The sequence below is a fragment of the Pristiophorus japonicus genome, chromosome 21 (assembly GCF_044704955.1).
Source record: "Pristiophorus japonicus isolate sPriJap1 chromosome 21, sPriJap1.hap1, whole genome shotgun sequence".
Classification (NCBI taxonomy): Eukaryota; Metazoa; Chordata; class Chondrichthyes; family Pristiophoridae; genus Pristiophorus; species Pristiophorus japonicus.
Genome location: NC_091997.1, coordinates 21,513,498 through 21,534,320, shown reverse-complemented (window position 1 = coordinate 21,534,320; position 20,823 = coordinate 21,513,498). Strand labels below are relative to the sequence as shown.

At 44.4% G+C, this 20,823-nt stretch overlaps 1 protein-coding gene across 1 annotated transcript; it reads right to left on the bottom strand.

Moving 5' to 3' along the window:
* Nucleotides 1-287: 287 nt before the first annotated feature.
* On the bottom strand, nt 288-19,168 carry asb16 (ankyrin repeat and SOCS box containing 16). Its single transcript, XM_070864454.1, has 5 exons — nt 18,806-19,168; nt 9,193-9,460; nt 6,242-6,734; nt 4,534-4,647; nt 288-2,275 (listed from the first exon to the last, which is right to left on the bottom strand). The coding sequence occupies exons 1-5, from the start codon at nt 19,113-19,115 to the stop codon at nt 2,090-2,092; spliced, it is 1,371 nt and encodes a 456-aa protein (XP_070720555.1). The 5' UTR covers nt 19,116-19,168; the 3' UTR covers nt 288-2,089.
* Nucleotides 19,169-20,823: the final 1,655 nt, after the last annotated feature.

Here is a 20,823-nt window from a genome sequence, read left to right as displayed (position 1 = left end):
GAACTGAGACGATCAACTTGTGAGAGGAAAGCCCCAGACTGTCTTAATTTGTAAAAAGACTGTTGTTAGGATTTTAAAAGGGGGATGTTGTTATGTATTAATGCTTGGGGGTTACCAGACACCAGAGGGCGCCACGGTCGGAGGTCATCGGGCTATACGCATGTGTCATGTGTGATTAGTCACCTGTATATAAGCTGTGAGTCTTTGTCAAGCTGGCACTCTTGGGCTTGTTAATACGGATTCTTTTTCCCTCAATCTGTTTCAGTGAATACACTGACGCGAACACCTTCTTGCCTTTTCTGTAAAAGACCTTTATTGAAGATTCTCCGGCCGGGACTTGTCAAGACAAAAGAACACTCAATCAGAGCCTGTTTACCTTCCTCTGGACAAGCCCCTTTACAGCACAAAAAGCACAGTAGTTATACATTTTCAAAACATAACATATTTGATTAGCACTTGGTCTATCCACTCCCTTTCTTCCTCCCCCCCCCCCCCCCCCCGAGTATGTCCAATGGCAGGTGAGGAGGTCTCCTAATTAGAGCTGGCCCCGAGGTCAGCTTGTTTATAGCCTCATTAAATTCTTCTTCCTTTTCAATAAAACCTATTTCCCTCTTATCAGTAAAAAGCATTACGTTACCCTCTCCCATCCGTGATTGCCTTTTCTTTCCCGTGACCCGTGTTTAACCTCAACTCTCAGTAACCCCTTTTTTTTTCTGTTGATTCTGCAATTGTCAGCATCTTGACACTTCTTTAGCTATTTTCCAATGATTCCCTATCTCCATCCCTCTGCCACATTCATAATCCTTCTGTACACATCCTCAGGCTGGAATAAAGATGGATCACGTTGCACCTGAGTGAGTTTACAGTAACCAGACTCTTGAGTCATTACAAATGGGGATCTTCTTTTCTCTTCTGGACTTTGCATCACAATCTAATCAGCTTGGTCAATGCCTCACACACCAGTAACAGAATATTCGAAGGATTTTCTCTTAAGCCTATTGGTGGTGATGAAAGGCAGGAAAGTGGAGTTGAGGCCAAGATCAGATCAGCCATGATCTTATTGAATGGCAGAGCAGGCTCAAGGGACCGTATGGCCTACTCCTGCTCCTATTTCTTATGTTCTTATGTGGTAGATGATATACCTCATTTCGCTATCGTCAGTGAGTCCTCACGCCCTCTTGCAGCAAAGCAATTAAAGAGTGTTAGACCACTGTACCAAGAGGCCAATTGAAAAGGCCTCATAGTGTCAGGTTTGATTCTTGGTTAGTGCTGAGTTAGTTAATCCCAGCTAGGACACAAGTAAGGGTGTTACAATGCGTTCAGCATTATGAGTTAGGGAAAAGGAAGAAAAACTAATAAGCCAGGGTTCCTACACTATGCACCATTCATTTATGTATGTAAAAGCTGGGGAAGGACAGGATTAGGCTCATCTGTAGTGTCTACACAGTTTAATTCTCACCGTCAAAGTTCACACATGAATAAATGCCACTTGGGTGAGGTACTAGATGATGACTGGCACCCAAGATGCTGAAACCCAGCAAGGGAAAGAGTCAATGCCTTCAGGAGAGGAGACAATTGGCACAGAAAAATTGCAAGATAAATATTTTTAAAATTACCATCGTTGGCATGGCATGCGAAGGGGAAGAGCACAAGTATCATGGGCTCTTACCAAAACACTGTAAAATGGACAGATATTTTTTGTCTCTTGGTTGACTAGTCAAACCTTCCCATGTTACATAAGAACATAAGAAATAGGAGCAGGAGTAGGCCATATCGCCCCTCGAGCCTGCTCCACCATTCAATAAGATCATGGCTGATCCGATCATGGACTCAGCTCCACTTCCCCGCCCGCTCCCCATAACCCCTTATCCTCTTATCGTTTAAGAAACAGTCTATTTCTGTCTTAAATTTATTCAATGTCCCAGCTTCCACAAAATGACAGATGTAACAAATTTGACAGATTATGACATTTAAAAAAAAATGATAATCTAATGTAAATCAAGCCAACACATTATAGTTGTTACAGCTACTCTAGAAGACTCAATTAACAACCTTTAAAAGTGGAACTATTTAAGGATTCCAATCTTTTTCACTTGACATAGCCTTCAAATTTCAACAGTAAAAACTCCTTAAAACTATTTGGAAGTTGAAGCTGTGGTATGACTGAATGGCATCGAGTTCCGAGATAGTTCCTTAAAGCACAGCGTGCGAGATGCTGAAGAGAACGAGGTTTGTTGGACATTTGTATAATGGAGTCATAGAAAACCTGATGGTTCTGTAAGAAAGCACAAAGATCTCATGTATCATATATATCGGATTCTGTGAACCCTGTGAGTACTATCACAAGTTAGGGAATATTGGAAACATAATAGAATCGTAACATTTATAGCACAGAGGGAGGCCATTTGGCCCATTGTGCCTGTGCAGTGTTCGTGCTATATCTGGAACTTCTTCTCCAATCCCATTTCCCAGCCTATCCCTGTATCCTTTTGTATTTTTCCTTTTCAAATGTTTATCCAAGTTAAAATCGGGACAAAGCTTAAAGGGTAACGATGGACTATGGTGTCTCTTGCCACCAGGCATGGGGATTACTTGCGTTTTTCTCTCATCAGCTGCCTTTAACATTGCCAGTTCATAGAGAGTCCTACATTAATGGGGTTATCCCTACAGATCAGCACAAGTGAAACCACCTATACCTAGAGCGATTTCAGTCTTATAAAGTCTGTGTCCATTTAGAAACATAGAAATCTACAGTGCAGAAGAAGGCCATTCCGGCCCATCATATTCACGGCAACCGACAAAGAGCCACACGGCCCTCAGTCAGCAGCCCCGAAGGTTACATATAAATCTATGAACAATGAACAACGGCAGAAAGGTAAAAAGCATCCGGCCCAACCAGTCTGCCCCACACAACTGCGACACCCTTTGCACTACAACATTCTACACTCCACCCCAACCAGAGCCATGTGATCTCCTGGGAGAGGCAAAAAAAGATTAAAACCCAGGCCAATTGGGGAAAAAAATCTGGTAAAATTCCTCTTCGACCCATCCAGGCAATCAAAACTAGTCCTGGCTGTATTCGATTCCCTGCAGTACTTACCATCATATCTGCGCCAGCCAACAGGAGGTTATCCAGTCTAATCCCACTTACCAGCTCTAGGTCTCTAACCCTGCAAGTTACGGCACTTCAAGTGCCCATCCAAGCACCTTTTAAATGTTGTTCAATAACAACAGCTTGTATTTATATAGTGCCTTTAATGTAGTGAAATATCCCAAGGCTCTTCACAGGCGTATTATGAGACAAAAGATTTGACACCGAGCTACATGAGAAATTAGGGCAGGAAGTTTGGTCACAGAGGTAGGTTATAAAGAGTGCCTTGAAGGAGGAAAGAGAGGTAGGGAGGCGAAGAGGTTTAGTGAGGGAATTCCAGAGCTTAGGGCCTTGGCAGGTGAAGGCACGGCCATCAATGTTTGAGCGATTATAATCAGGGATGCTCAAAAGGGCAGAATTAGAGGAGCGCAGACAACTGGGGGGGGGGGGGGGGTGGTGTTGTCGGCTGGAGGAGATTGCAGAGATAGGGAGGAGCGAGGGCATGGAGGGATTTTGAAAACAAGGATGGAGAATTTTGAAATCGAGGTGTTGTTTAACTGGGAGCCAATATATGTCAGTGAGCACAGGGGTGATGGGTGAGCGGGACTTGGTGCGAGTTAGGACACGGGCAGCTGAGTTTTGGATCACCTCTAGTTTACGTTTACAGATGAATAGTGTTCATTACTTGTGTTATCTTTCAAAACACCCATCTTTTAAAATTAAACATATCTTTGGGTCAGTAACATAACTTAGAGCCATGAATGGGACAAATATTTGGTGCTCTCTGTAATTAATGACTCACTAGTGAAACTGTGGAATGCATGACTTTGAAATATGATTTCATTTGCTGATTACTAACAGACATTCTTCCATTTTTTTGTTGGAAAATTTTCTCTTAATTCTTGCCATGTAGCCATTGAATTTTACCCTTGTCCATATTTTTCACTGAATGTTTGCTTTTTATTATTTATACTTAGTTATTCTCCTCAGTCTGGCAACTTGTTAAAGTTTGTCAATGAAAACACATTAAAATTCTGTGAGTATTTGTGGCACAAGAAATATCAGTATTTGACTGAGATAGTTACCTCCATCTATTTATCTATCACTTTTATTTTAAATGAATTTTGTAATCTGTTTTTAATGGCCAACGTGCGAGCTGCTATCCTCAGATTTATAGGGTATGGCTTTGAAAGAATTAACGAATATGGTTAATGAATTTTTACATACTGCATATGTTGTCGTGATTAGGACCTGAATCGCGCTAGGATAAATTAAAGTAGTGGTCTTCCAATTAGTCTTTTACGAGTTTATCATTTACGTAGAATAGTTATATTTAGTGATTTATTCTGAATTAATTAATAATGAGTTTCTTTGGCCATCCTCCAGTTTAATTATAGGATATATAGGGATTGTTAATTCATGTATTATTCCACTGTACATACTTGCCACACATCCAAGGGAACTGCCTCAATCCAAGAGTCACAAAGTGGAAGACACTCATAGGTATTTAACACAGCTTCCATCGTCCATGGAGACATTGCACATCGTTTGAGTATCTGAAAAAGAAACAAAATGACACTTGTTCCAATCTGTTGAGCATGCACGGCAAGCTCTGCTGGTTACCATACTTACATTAAATTCAACAGAATAGCTCAATCGTTGGGAGTTGAGAGAGTGATGATATTAGGGCAAATTGTATAAGTATCATGGTCAATGGGTTCTTCAAGTTCCTTGTGCGCTATGATGGCTTGAGATCAAAGATCCCCTGATGGCTAAGTGGCCTTCTTCTGCACTGTAGATTTCTATGTTTCTAAATGGACACAGACTTTATGGAGTGAATAGCTAAGTCATGCAGACTACGAAAGTCTCAGGTTTCATTCCTGATCTGCACTGAGTGAGCTGATCCCAGGCTGCGTGGCAGTAAGAGTGTCACAATTGATCTCAGTGCCCTGGTTAGAGAAGGGAAAATCAGCCTTAATCCTATCCAACAATCCTCTCACAATATACCCTACGTAAACTAGAGGTGATCCAAAACTCGGCAGCCCGTGTTCTAACTTGCACCAAGTCCCGCTCACCCATCACTCCCTGTGCTCGCTGACCTACATCGGCTTCTGGTTAGCAACGCCTCGATTTCAAAATTCTCATCCTTATTTTCAAATCCCTCCATGGCCTTGCCTCTCCCTATCTCTGTAATCTCCTCCAGCCCCACAGCCCCCTGAGATGTCTGCACTCCTCTAATTCTGCCCTCTTGAGCATCCCTGATTATAATCGCACAACCATTGGTGGCCATGCCTTCTGTTGCCTAGGCCCAAGCTCTGGAACTCCCTGCCTAAACCTCTCCACCTCTCTACCTCTCTTTCCTCCTTCAAGACGCTCCTTAAAATTATCTCTTTGACCAAGCATTTGGTTACATGCCCTAATTTCTACTTATGCGGCTTGGTATCAAATTTTTGATCTCATAATACTCCTGTGAAGCGCCTTTCACTACATTAAAGGTGCTATATAAATACACGTTGGTGTTGTTGTTCAGACATGTGTAATAGCAACTTTGAGAAGTTACAATTGGTGCACATGTAACCATAGCTGGCAAGGAGCCTTTGGGAGAAAAGGGCATGAAAAAAAATTATATAAAAGGAAAAGCTGTATTATAATACTTGACAAACAATCACGCCATTCTTTCAGTGCTAGCCAGCCTCTATGGGGGTAATTATAATTTAACTTGCCAAACACCAACCCACAGGATCGGGTGTAATGCCAGGTTATCACCCTGTCCAATATTACTCTCCGTTGATTCCAATTGACAGCATAATCGGATGGGGTGTAAAACTAGCGTTGCACCCAATCTCACCAGTTTGCCGACAGCAGAGTTAGGTTAAAGTTCCATAGAAATATAGAAAATAGGTGCAGAAATAGGCCATTTGGTCCTTCGAGCCTGCACCACCATTCAATATGATCATGGCTGATCATGCAACTTCAGTACCCCATTCCTTTTTTCTCTCTATACCCCTTGATCCCTTTAGCCATAAGGGCCACATCTAACCCCCATATCTGTTCATTCTCAGCCTGGTCATTTGTTTAACAGCTCCCTGACCTGCCTCCTTCCAGTCACGTTAGCATTTACATCACTTATTCATTGCAAAATCTGAATACCTTCGGGTCAACTGGAGCTGCTCCATGGTTCAACAGAGCTAAGACAATTTGTTCTGGATGATGTTCCAAGTGATCGTCAACAGACTGTAAGATGCAATCCATTGGGGTGTAGCCAGCACAGTTCTTGGCATTGACAGAGGCTCCGTGCAGCAGCAACAGGTCCACAATCCCGGGGTGCCCATTCCCACAGGCATTGTGGAGCGGCGTATGGTTTTTCTTCCCAGCCGTTTTCACATCGGCTCCACAATCGATCAGCATTTTACAGACTCTGTAATATCTGCCAAAAGCCTCGGGCTTTTCCGCATACGAGCAGGCAGCATTGAGTGCGGTTTCACCTTCTCGGTTTTTCTTGTGACTGTAGGCACAATAGCTCAGGTAAAGGTCCACGTGTTCATCTAAACCGTGCTTTGCAGCCACGTGGAGTGGAGTATTCTCACGGTCTTGGGTCTGCATATTGACTCTGGCGCTATGTTCCAGCAGCAGTTTGGCACACCTGAAACAGCCATTGAGAATTCGATGAGCGTGTATTAAATGCATTCCCTCAATTTCTGCCATGTTCCCTTACTGCCACTACTTACCATTGATATTGTCTTTAGTTCTGATAGTTCAGGTAAGCAATAAGAAGTCAGTGCGTTCATGCAATTTATATTAAAAAAGATCTCTGACTGTTCAGTGCTGGTGCTGTATGTGTCACTTCATACATAAATTTATTCCACAACGGCCAAATTTATTCATAGTCAATCTAAAATCAGAAAACTTGACGCAGACAACTCACTGTCTAAACTTACATTTTCCTCAGTTGTCCAAGCTTTAAATGGGGAAGGCTGCGCATCATTAAACTGTTCCGAGAAGGTTCACAAGGTTGATTCCGAAGATGAGGGGGTTGATTTATGAGGAGAGGTTGAGTAGGTTCGGCCTATATACATTGGTGTTCAGAAGAATGAGAGATGATCTTATTGAAACTTATAAGATAATGAGATAGGCTCGACAAGGTGGATGCAGGGAGGATATTTCCAATCATAGGGGAAACTAAAACTAGGGGATAGGAGTCGCACATTTAAAACTGAGATGAGGAGAAATGTCTTCTCTCAGAGGGTTGTAAATATATGGACTTCTCTGCCCCAGAGAGCTGTGGAGGCTGGGTCATTGAATATATTTAAGACGGATGTAGACAGATTTTTGAGCGATAAGGGAGTAAAGGGTTATGGGAGCGGGCAGGGAAGTGGAGCTGAGTCCATGATCGGATCGGCCATGATCTTATTGAATGGCAGAGCAGGCTCGAGGGGCCAAATGGCCTGCTCCTGCTCCTATTTCTAATGTTCTTATTAGGTCAGGATAATACATGGAACTGCAATTAGGGACCGGGTGACACAATGTGTCGGAATACAGGACTGGATTATCCTACTTGTGGTAATGTTAGTTCAGATTTATTTTGCACATGTTCTCCACTCCATGCACCAGTTCTTGAGTGAGATGAAAGATGGGCAAGTGAGCTAGTATCAACTTCGCTCCATAGTAGTGCCCTTGCTTCTGTGCCGGACTGGAGCACATACTCTAGGCTGGCACTTCAGTGGAGTACTGAAGGAGTGCTTCATCGTCACAGGTGCCATTTACTGAATGAGACGTTATATCAAGGCCCTGTCCGTTTTGGATTAGATGTTTACACCGAGGCTCCTGGCTATTTACGTTATGTAAAAGATCCTATGGCATTCTTCAATGAAGAGAAGGGGAATTCTTCCAGTGACAGAACCAACATTTATTCCTCCACCATCATCACCAAAATAGATTAACCGGTTGTTTACCTCATTTGTAAGATCATGCTCTGTGCAAATTGACTGTCACATTTGACCACTTAACAACAGTGAGTATAACTTCAAAAGTAATTCATTGGCCATGAAGCAGTTTGAGACATCCTGACAACATGATAAGGCACTATTACAAAAGTTGTCCTTGCTACTTGTGTCACTTTGTACCCAGACACTAAACTGTTAAGCTCATAATAAAGTGATGCAACTGAGTACTGTAGACAATGAGTAAGTGTGACCTTAGCTCCTTTATTCAAACTCCAGAGTGCTGGTACAGCATGGGAGGCCTGCTTATATACAGTGCTCCCAAGGGATGCTGGGATCCCTTGGGATTCCAACAGGTAAGCCCTCTGATACAGGTTGCCTAGGGTTGCATACATAACATAAACTATATGCAACAGCAGCCCAGGAGACTTGTCCGCAGTGTTCCCTCCCTCACCCTTCCAAGGAATCCCTTCTTGCTTTGTATCCAAGCTGCTCTGGTTGAAATCAGGAAACTGTAAGAGAGGAAACATTGGGAAATGTGCACCTTATAGCTCCATTTTAATACCAGTACATCTTTTTATATTTTACATAATTATTTTAATAATAAAAGCTTGGATTTATGTTTATATTGTTAAGGCACCAATAAGAATATAGTAATGAATGGCTGGACCATTCACACCCTATCTAGACTCATCTTTTGTTTCCTAACTTGTGCCATTGCCATCTCATTTTTTCCCATCATCCTTTTTGTCTCTCAAATCTCTCCTGCCTGCTACCCTATCACAGACCTTCCCTTTTGTTCTTTCCTACCCGCCCCCTTTCACTACCCCCTGCACTTCGTTAAGAATCTGTTACATCTCGAACTTTTACAGTTCTGACGATGGGTCACCACCTGAATCGTTAACTCTGTTTCTCTCTCCACAGATGCTGCCTGACCCGCTGAGATTTCCAGCATTTTCTATTTTTATGTTAATAATGAAAGGGTTACTCTCATCTCCATTACTTGGTTTCTCAACTTTAGAATATATTTGTGTACAGACACATTACCTTGTGCATCTCCCCAATGTCCCACGTTCTAAATCGAAGCACTCAGAGCAAGAATACTTACTGTGCGAGGGATAAGCTGCAACATAACCATATACAATCAAGAAATAAACTTACAGGATGGTCTGGGGACTGGTGCACAGGTGCAGAGGCGCATACCCTTCTTCAGAGACTGCATTGGGGTCAGCACCAATACTGAGCAGAAGTTGAACACATTCAGCGTGTCCATTGGCACAGGCAGTGTGCAAGGCAGTTGTTCCTCCAGGGGCAGCATTTACATCAGCACCATGTCCCAGCAGGTGCTTCACACAGGCTGCGTGGCCCCGCTCTGCGGTGATGCGGAGCGCAGACGTCGGCTTCTGTTTGGAGGTTAATGACCAAAGGCCTGCAATACAAAAACAGATCATACGTCCATTAAAATGCTTAACATAAGAACATAAGAAATAGGAGCAGGAGTAGGCCATTTGGCCCCTCGAGCCTGCCCCGCCATTCAAAAAGATCATGGCTGATCTGATCGTGGACTCAGCTCCAGTTCCCCGCCCGCTCCCCATAACTCTCGACTCTCTTATCATTCAAAAATCTGTCTACCTCCACCTTAAATATACTCAATGACCCAGCCTCCACAGCTCTCTGGGATAGAGAATTCCAAAGATTCATAACCCTCTGAGAGAAGAAATTACTCATTTCCATTTTAAATGGGTGGCCCCTTATTCTGAAACTATGCCCCCTAGTTCTAGATTCCCCCACAAGGGGACACATCCTAGAACATAAGAACATAAGAAATAGGAGCAAGAGTAGGCCATTTGGCCCCTCGAGCCTGCTCCGCCATTTAATAAGATCATGGTTCATCTGATAGTGGACTCAGCTCCACTTCCTCGCCCGCTCCCCATAACCCCTTATTGTTTAAGAAACTGTCTATCTCTGTCTTAAATTTATCCAATGTCCCAGCTTCCACAGCTCTCTGAGGCAGCAAATTCCCCAGATTTACAACCCTCTGAGAGAAGAAATTTCTCCTCATCTCAGTTTTAAATGGGCGGCCCCTTATTCTAAGATCATGCCCTTTCATTCTAGTCTCCCCCATCAGTGGAAACATCCTCTCTGCATCCACCTTGCCAAGCCTCCTCATAATCTTATACGTTTCTGATATATCCTTACTATACAGTATAAATGCACACGAGGCCCATACTTGAAAGAAGGTCACCCTGTGACCAGTTACCTTTATTACCAAGACCTCAAGTGATGAAGGTGGGTGGAGCTTCCCCTTTTATACCTGAAAGTCCAGGTTAGGAGTATCTCCCACAAGTTCACCCCCTAGTGGTCAATGTTCTCAAGGTGTACGACTTAGGTCAGCTTATACATGGGTTACAATGATAGTTGAATACATGGCATCACCTCCCCCCCCCAAAGTCTTATTAGGATCACAGGTTAAGTCTCTCTGGTGGTTTACACTCCCTTGTAGAGCGCCTGAGTTGGGGTTCCGGTTGTTGGGCGCTGGCCTGAGTGTCTGCTGTTTGTGGTGCCTCAGGCCTGTCCGGACTGCCCACAGTGACTGGGCTCTCCTCCGCTTGGTTCCGGTGTTCGGCCACCTGTGGTGGAGTAAACTCTACGTCGTGTTCTTCCTCTGCTTCTTCTATGGGGTTGCTGAACCTCCTTTTAGTTTGATCCACGTGTTTGCGGCAGATTTGTCCATTGGTAAGTTTAACTACCAAAACCCGATTCCCCTCTTTGGCAATCATAGTGCCTGCAAGCCATGTGGGCTCTGCAGTGTAATTAAGGACAAAACAGGGTAATTGACATCAATACATCGCGCCCTCGCATTCCTGTCATGGTAGTCACATTGTGACTGACGCCTGCTCTCAACAATTTCTTTCATGGTAGGTGTACAAGGGATAACCTGGTTTTGAGCGTCCTTTTCATTAGCAGCTCTGCGGGTGGAACCCCTGTGAGTGAGTGTGGTCGGGATCTATTGGCCAACAGGAGGTGTGATAAGCGGCTTTGTAGGGAACCCCCTTGGATTCTGAGCATCCTCTGTTTGATTATCTGCACTGCTCGTTCCGCCTGGCTGTTTGAGGCCGGCTTGAACGGTGCCGTTCTGACATGGTTGATTCCATTGCCTGTCATGAAGTCCTGGAATTCAGTGCTTGTGAAGCACAGGCCATTGTCACTGACCAAGACATCTGGTAGACCATGGGCGGCGAACATTGCCCGTAGACTTTCTACCGTGGCAGAGGATGTGCTTGAATTTAAAATGTCACACTCAATCCACTTGGAGTCGGCGTCTACTACAACCAAAAACATTTTTCCCATGAAAGGACCTGCGTAGTCCACATGGATGCGTGACCATGGCTTGGCGGGCCAGGAGCTAAGGGGAGCTTCCCTGGGCGCATTGCCCAGCTGGGCACACGTGTTGCACCTGCGAACACAAAGTTCCAGGTCTGCATCTATCCCTGGCCACCAAACGTGTGACCTGGCAATTGCCTTCATCATGACAATGCCCGGGTGCTCATTGTGAAGCTCTCTGATAAACACCTCTCTGCCCATCTGGGGCATGACTACTCAGTTTCCCCACAGTAGGCAATCGGCCTGAATCGAGAGTTCATCCTTGAGCCTATGAAACGGTTTAAATTCCTCAGGGCATGCCCTGTACATGGCTGCCCAGTCCCCATTCAGGACACATTTCTTAACTAAAGACAGTAGCGGGTCTTCATTTGTCCAGACTTTAATCTGACAGGCTGTCACAGGTGAGCCTTCGCTTTCGAAAGCTTCAACAGCCATGACCATCTCAGCATCATGCTCAGTTGCCCCCTCAGTGGTGGCTAGTGGGAGCCTGCTGAGAGCATCGGCGCAGTTTGCAGTGCCTGGTCTGTGCCGAATTGTGTAGTCATAGGCGGCTATCGTAAGTGCCCACCTCTGTATGCGGGCCGATGCATTCACATTTATGGCCTTGTTGTCGGCCAAAAGGGACGTTAGGGGCTTGTGATCTGTCTCCAGCTCAAATTTACTGCCAAACAGGTACTGGTGCATTTTTTTTTTACTGCATCTACACATGCGAGCGCCTCCTTTTCTACCATCCCGTAACCCCTTTCTGCCTGGGACAGACTTCTGGAGGCATAAGCTACCGGCTGTAACTGACCATTGGCATTCACATGCTGCAACACACACCCGACCCCATAGAACGACGCATCGCATGTTAAAACAAGTTTCGTACACAGGTCACATAACGTAAAGAGTTTGTTGGGGCATAACAAATTGTGTGCTCTATCAAAAGCCCTTTCCTGGCTGTCCTCCCAGAACCAATCGCGACCTTTGCGTAGGAGCAAGTGAAGCGGCTCTAACAACGTGCTCAATTTGGGAAGAAAGTTACCAAAATAGTTCAGGAGCCCCAGGAACGAACGCAGCTCCGTCATGTTACAGGGTCTGGGTGCTCTCTGGATCGCTTTCGTTTTGGACGCAGTAGGTCTGATCCCGTCTGCTGCTACCCTCATCCCCAGGAATTCTACCTCCGGAGCTAAGAAGACGCACTTCACCTTTTTCAGTCGCAGCCCTACCAAGTCCAGTCTGCGTTGCACCTCCTCATGACAGTTTCGATAAGATCACCTCTCATTCTTCTGAATACCACTGAGTAGAGGCCTAACCTACTCAACCTTTCCTCATAAGTCAACCCCCTCATCCCCGGAATCAACCTAGTGAACCTTCTCTGAACTGCCTCCAAAGCAAGTATACCCTTTCGTAAATATGGAAACCAAAACTGCACACAGTATTCCAGGTGTGGCCTGTCACAAGACTTCCCTGCTTTTATACTCCATCCCCTTTGCAATAAAGGCCAAGATACCATTGGCCTTTCTGATCACTTGCTGTACATGCATACTATCCTTTTGTGTTTCATGCACAAGAACCCCAGGTCCCGCTGTACTGCGGCACTTTGCAATCTTTCTCCATTTAAATAATAACTTGCTCTTTGATTTTTTTCTGCCAAAATGCATGACCTCATACTTTCTGATATTATACTCCATCTGCCAATTTTTTGCCCACTCAGTTAACCTGTCTATGTCCTTTTGCAGATTTTGTGTGTCCTCCTCACACATTGCTTTTCCTCCCATCTTTGCATCATCAGCAAACTTGGTTACGTTACACTCAGTCCCTTCTTCCAAGTTGTTAATATAGATTGGAAATAGTTGGGGTCCCAGATAGTTGGCATCATATGTCCATTAAAGTGCTTAATATAAGAGCATAAGAAATAGGAGCAGGAGTAGGCCATTTGGCCACTTGAGCCTGCTCTGCCATTCAATAAGATCATGGCTGATCCGATCTTGGCCTCAACTCCACTTTCCTGCCCGCTCCCCATAACCCTCGACTCCCTTATCATTCAAAAATCTGTCTATCTCCACCTTAAATACATTCAATGACCCAGCCTTCACTGCTCTCTGGGGTAGAGAATTCCAAAGATTCACGACCCTCTAAAAGAAGAAATCACTCCTCATTTCCATTTTAAATGAGCGACCCCTTATTCTGAAACTATGCCCCCTAGTTCTAGATTCCCCCACGAGGGGAGACATCCTCTCAGCACCTACCCTGTCAAGCCCCCCCAGAATCTTATACATTTCATTACTTTTTGCACAACTTTTCCGGTGAGGCCTCAAACAACCGTACCGCACAACAATCCTAGTTCATTGCCAGTGACAGAAAAAGATACCCTATATGTATCTGACTAAAAGGCCTCCTGAATGGCATAAGCCAAAATTTGATCTGTCCCATCAGCAAAATGTTACATTCCAAAAGGTATTCTCGTCATAATAGGAGAACTGCAGGATGAGATTCGGTTTGACAAAAGTGCTGTACATATAAATTACAGTAGTGCACAGCAAGAGTACTGCACAGTAATGCTCCAGACACTGTAGCAATGTTCTAGAAATTGTAAATATAATGGAAATTATGCAACCTATTGACTACTTCTCTAGTCTAGGATGGTTTCTGACAAGCTGTCCATCTTCCTGCTCCCATAGCTCTTTTCCCTTTTAATACTAAGTGCAGCTGGAGTGCCAGTTTACCAAGAACAACTTTTTGAAAAATAATAGACAATCACAACAACAACAACTTGTATTTATATAGCACCTTTAATGTGGTAAAACATCCCAAGGCGCTTCACAGGAGTGTTATAAGACAAAACAAATAAATTTGACACCGAACCACATAAGAAGAAATTACGGCAGAAAAGGTAGGTTTTAAAGAGGAAGGGCAATGTGTGAGGAGGACATCAACAGGCTGCAAAAGGACATAGACAGGCTAAGTCAGTGGGCAAGAATTTGGCAGATGGAGTATAATGTTGGAAAGTGTGAGGTCATGCACTTTGGCAGAAAAAAAATCAAAGAGCAAGTTATTATTTAAATGGAGAAAGATTGCAAAGTGCTGCAGTACAGCGGGACCTGGGGTACTTGTGCATGAAACACAAAAGGATAGTATGCAGGTACCGCAAGTGATCAGGAAGGCCAATGGAATCTTGGCCTTTATTGCAAAGAAGATGGAGTATAAAAGCAGGGAAGTCTTGTTACAGCTGTATAGGGTATTGGTGAGGCCACACCTGGAATACTGCGTGCAGTTTTGGTTTCCATATTTACAAAAGGATATACTTTCTTTGAAGGCAGTTCAGAGAAAGTTCATTGGTTGATCCCGGGGATGAGGGGATTGACTTATGAGGAAAAGTTGAGCAGGTTGGGCCTCTACTCATTGGAATTCAGAAGAATGAGAGATGATCTTATCGAAACGTATAAGATTATGAGGGGGCTTGACAAGGTGGATGCAGAGAGGATGTTTCCACTGATAGGGGAGACTAGAACTAGCGGGCATGATCTTAGAATAAAGGGCTGCCCTTTTAAAACTGAGATCAGGAAAATTTTCTTCTCTCAAAGTGTTGTAAATCTGTGGAATTTGCTGCCTCAGAGAGCTGTGGAAGCTGGGACATTAAATAAATTTAAGATCGAAATAGACAGTTTCTTGAGCGATGGGAGGATGGGGGGTTATGGGGAGCGGGCGGGGAAGTGGAGTTGAGTCCATGATCAGATCAGCCATGGTCTTATTGAATGACGGAGCAGGCTCGAGGGGCCTTATAGCCTACTCCTGCTCCTATTTCTTATGTTCTTATGTTCTTATAGGGGGAAATGGCAAAAGGAGGTATAATGAGAGAAATCAAAGAAAGACTTTTGCCAGACATAGAGTGTGTGACTAGTTAAAGGGGGATAGCTACATGATGGTAGAAAGGGAAACAAGATAAACTGGCAACCAGAGCAGGCTCCAGTGGCCCAGGAGTCCTGTGGGACAAAGTAAGCAGGTTGCCAAAGATGTTATTAAATCATCACATTGTAATCATCGAATCCCCAAGGATTCATTGGACATATTTTTCTCACCGCAGAAAAAGCTGGAAGCTGTTTGTGGGAGGGGCCCAGGTCCTTCTCCATGTCGGACTTAGAATGATGGGCAGGGGGTCTGGGAAGACAATAGCCAAGATAAGGCAATTCATCGCAGGCGATGAGCAAATGGAGAGTCCATTGTTAAGCAATGTGAACTCGTCAAAGGTAGATCAGGTGAATTGATCAGTGATCGAGCCATTACCTGGATGAGATACCAGAATAATAGAAAGCCATTAAGCCCAGACCAGCCAGAAGCAAAAACCCATTACTGGACTCAAAACAGGAAGCCTCGAAAACAAGGAAACTTTATTAGGTAAAAAGATATACTCACAGGAAACCTCGAAACAACAACAAACTTTAAATCAGCCGGAAAGGGCGGACAGTATGGGGGTGTAAGAGAGGCCGGGTGGCCACAGATCGCTCTCTTGCTCTCCTCGCTTCGCCTCTACACGGACCAAGCCCTCTGTGTGGGACGGAGAGAAGAAACCAGAGGAGACACGTTTTCATCAGGAGAAGCAGTGAGTAAGCCAATGCATCAGTGAGCATCATCTCTGCACACGCATCTTTTAAAGATCACAGCCACGGTGTGAGGGGGTATCGTGTGTTCTCCCAACCAATATCTTAGGGGTTTTCAGGGGAGGTTTTAGATGTGGGTACTTTGCAATAGGGGCCTGTTTAGATGGGCCAGACTGTATTGTACTGCATTTGTTTGTTTTACACACCAGGGTGTGTGTGGTTTCACTTGGTGCAGGTCTGTGCTTTAACTTTAATAAAAGCATTGCCGATTGAGACCAAGGTATTCGTCCCTGACTCATTCATCTGTTCAGTACAGTAATCACTCCCAGCTCTAGAACGATTGTAAAGTGGGGGTGCTTCGAAAACACCTAAGGGAAACTACTTACAACATTCATGTTAAAACCAACTGTTGAATCGATTTACAAGCAGGTTAAATAGAGACGTGGGAACACACAGCAAGAAACTAGCCGTGCAATATTTATTACATAAACTGTCTCAAAACAATAAATAGTGCTGGATCGTTGGAGGACTATTCCAACATTCTTTGAATGGATTTTAGAATTATAGAATGGTTACAGCACAGAAGGGGGCCATTTGACCCGTTAAGCCCGTGCCGGCTCTCTGCAAGAGTACTTCAGCTAGTCCCACTCCCTCACCCTTTCCCCATAGCCCTGCACATTTTTTTCCCTTCAGGTTATTATCCAATTCCCTTTTGAAAGCTGGGATTGAGTCTGTCTCCATCACCCTTTCAGACAGTGCATTCCAGATCTGAACCACTCGCTGCGCAAAAAAGGTTTCCCTCATGTTGCCTTTGGTTCTTCTGCCAATCATATTAAATCTGTGTCCTCTGCTTCTCGATGCTGCCACCAATGGGAACAGTTTATCTGTATCTACACTGTCTAGATCCCTCAAGATTTTGAGATATGGACAAATGACTCCACAGTAGCCTTTTTGCTGCCCCAACATGGAAACAAGCAGTTAAAACAGGAAACTAGAGATCCAAAGAAATACAATTTTCCAGCTTATGAATAATATTAATAATCAGGCAATCAGGTTATCAATTATTTTGGCCATTCAGTAAATATGATGTGAACAGGAGTTACTTGATTATCTGTAGAGTTATTTGCGTGGGACATCTGGCACAACAGAAATCATTCTAAATGCCTGAATTCAGTCATTAACATTAGCATGCGTTAATAATTTGAAGGCGCGATGAACCAGCCAAATAAACTTGACCTGAATAGTTTATCATTAGAGACTAAAATCCAAACGATGGCTAGCTGCATCCCCATGAAGCTAATCAGTGCCTCCAGACAGTTTTGTATTTTGTTCTCCTCTCCCTCAACACCAAGACGGAAGAACGCTATACGTTGTTGCTATGGCTACTGGAAATTAATTTTAAAACAGCTCTAATCTAAAATAATGAAAAAGATATAGTACAGCGATTTCCCCGGTTTGACACATAGTGCAGCTCTGCTTCCATCACACAATAGGTCGAGTGGCCTCTTTCTGTGCTGTAAATGTCTAAGATAGTATCATTCTACTCCTTCTACAATTGTTAGATCAAAAGCAACTGATATTCCTGGGGGGGGGGGGGGGGGAAAGTATTTTAATCTAGAGTTTGTGTTCATGGAGATGTTTCTGAGTTTGTCCAAGTGCCTGCTGAACAAAGTGTTATTTATGACAGCATCTCTACAGAGCATTAAACAAAAAAGTCAAAATGCTAAGAACATAAGAATTAGGAGCAGCAATGAGCCAGTCGGCCCCTCAAACCTGCTCCGCCATTCAATAAGATCATGGCTGATCTTCTTCCTCAACTCCACTTTACTGCACTGTCCCCATATCCTTTGATTCTGGTAAGAATATCTTCTCAGTTCAATTACAATAACTGCTAAACACTTAAAAAAAAAAATACAGGATAGAAAGCTGAACAATACACTCTGCTCTCCCAGTCAGGGATACCTTTTAATATACAATAATCGCAACTTGTGAATTCAAGTTTAGTCTGTTTGGGGGGGTATTGGTGCAGCTGGAATGAAAAGGTGTTCATATGATTGAGCAGGAGGGATGCGGGAGCACGGAGAGTAGGAAATGCAAAACAATAGAGCCAGGGTTTCGGAGCAACAGGAAGCAATGGGCACAAGCCTGAAGAAGAACGATGCAGAGCGCCCTGTCCCAGTCAACGCACCGGGAACAGGCCCTTCATCCCACTTGGCTCTGGTATAATCACTTGAATTTATATAGCGCCTTTCACGACCACCGGATGTCTCAAAGCGCTTTACAGCCAATTAAGTACTTTCGGAGTGTAGTCACTGTTGTAATGTGAGAAACACGGCAGCCAATTTGCGCACAGCAAGCTCCCACAAACAGCAATGTGATAATGACCAGATAGTCTGCTTTTTTGTTATGTTGATTGAGGGATAAATATTGGCCAGGACACCGGGGATAACTCCCCTGCTCTTCTTCAAAATAGTGCCGCGGGATCTTTTACGTCCACCTGAGAGAACAGACGGGCCCTCAGTTTAACGTCTCATCCGAAAGATGGCACCTCCGACAATGCAGCACTCCCTTAGCACTGCACTGGAGTGTCAGCCTAGATTTTTTTGTGCTTAAAGTCCCTTGGAGTGGGATTTGAACCCACAACCTTGTGACTCAGAGGAGAGAGTGCTACCAACTGAGCCATGACTGACGAGAGGCAAAATGCAAGATAAAATCATACAAAGTTTTGCTATAAGTGACAGGAATTAAACTATTTTACGCTGGCACTATATTTAGAAACTTCAGCGCGGAGTATGGAAAGATGTCTATACCTAGCTCTGCGGACCAGCTCAGTTCATGACTGACCGTCTGTATAATCACGTTGACCGAGTCCTTACTCTTGAAGATATTCCTGATCTTGTCCAGATCCCCACTGACCAGAGCGTCGTGCACAGCAGTGTCGCTGGAGAGCTGGGACCGAGTTCTCGATCCCCGGAAAGCAGTGTGACTGTCAGCTGGAGTTTGCCTGTTTCTGGGATTCCTGTACAAAGCTCTCCTTTCATCCTCCACATCCCGCAACTCTCGCCGCGACCCCAGCGACGGGTGTGTCGAAGGAGTGAAAAAAAACGTGTCCCTGTACATGGTGGAGCTGCAGTTGCTGTTAAAGCCTCTCACCAAAGCCTTACATGGATTATGTTCAGCTGCTCTGTGCCCTCGCGGTTCAATACTTAGTCATGAGTGCAAACGATTTAAAAACATGGATCACAAGACCAAACATCCAGGGGCCGCTGAGGTGATAAATTTGATAGTATGTGCAGCTAGGATATAAACAAACCCATCAGCATAGCTGTAAATACTGCACTGTCATTTCATGCTTATAGAATGGGATAAAATAGTCTAACTGAACTGCAGGCGTCATTAATGTAGTGTTCCTAAAGGAACTGCCCACTACATCTAAAGCATTTATACTGCCAGCTGTATATATTATTTACTTGTGGTTTGAACCATTAACAGTTCACTTGTAGCTGGGAAATTATACTTCTTTAAATGAATAGCAATTCGCAACATTTTCTGGAATGAACCACACACTACAAAAAGAAATGTACAAAGGTATTAATGCAGCCTGGTTGCCAGCTGTACGTGTGTATCAATAACAGAAATCTTATTACAAATACACCAATGAATTTTAACTATATCCTCTCCACAATGTTCCCACTAATTCTTTTGGGGGGTGCCTGGCCCTTTTAAGGGGCTGTGTGGCCCATTCAAATTATAACTTACAAGTTATAATTCTTTCCATTATAACGCCGTTGAGCGGCCTGCGCGGGACCTGCAGATCACTGCTCGGCCTTGCAGCTTAAAGGGAACATTGCTTCGCCCGGTTGGTGTGTGCAAAACAGCAGCGATGCTTGCCAACATAGTGACTGCACTTCAACCTAACTCATTGTATTTGCATTATTTTGGGATGTTTCTGAGAGGGGCGAGAACGTGTTGTAAAAATGCAAGTGCTTTCTTCTATATCATCCAATAATCATTGTCATCATAGGCAGTCCCTCGTATCGAGGATGACTTGCTTCCGCGCCAAAAAGGGATGAGTTTACAGGTGTTTCAATGAAGGACCTAATATTCCAGGTCCAGAACTACATAGTGTAGGGTGGAAGATGACTGTGCGTGGATTTTTTTAACGTGTGGTGGCCGTTGCACACCAGCCACCACACGGGCTTGACAGAGCTAGGTCTTGGTCCAGTGGCAAGGATTAACCAAGACGACTGGAGACCTGCTCTGCTGCACGGACCTAGTGCGCACACATATCACAGTGTGGGCTGGCCCGTGCTGCCCCTGGGCCCTCGCCTCTTCTGGGCCCCGATCACGTCGCTCCACAATCACTCGTCGCTCCTGCTGTACCTGGCCACGCTCCAATCAGCGACCTGGACCTTGGTGATGTCCAATCCAGTCGTCCTCTTCACAGCCATCGCTCTCCAGCACCTTGAAGTGGTATGCTCCTTTGAAACAGAAGGTTCTGAGGGGGATTGCCAGGGTAGGTGCTGAGAGGTTGTTTCCCCTGACTGGAAAGCCTGACTAGAGGTCACGGTCTAGGATGAGGGGTCGGCCATTTGAGACTGAGATGAGGAGAAATTTCTTCATAGAGGGTTGAAATTCTTTGGAATTCTCTTCCCCAGAGGGCTGTGGATGTTCAATCGTTGAGTATATTCAAGGCTGAGATCAATGGATTTTTGGACTCTAGCGGAATTGAGGGATATAGGGATTGGGCTGGAAAGTGGAGTTGAGGTCGAAGATCAGCCATGATATTATTGAACGGTGGAGCAGGCTCGAGGGTCCGAATGGCTGA

Coding starts and splice junctions, on each gene's coding strand:
- asb16 (XM_070864454.1), bottom strand. CDS start 19,115: ATGTACAGGGACACGTTTTTTTTCACTCCTTCGACACACCCGTCGCTG. Junction 9,461..18,805: donor GAGCTGGTCCGCAGAGCTAG/GTATAGACATCT, acceptor TTTGTATTGCAG/GCCTTTGGTCATTAACCTCC. Junction 2,276..4,533: donor TTCCCTTGGATGTGTGGCAA/GTATGTACAGTG, acceptor GCTTTCTTACAG/AACCATCAGGTTTTCTATGA.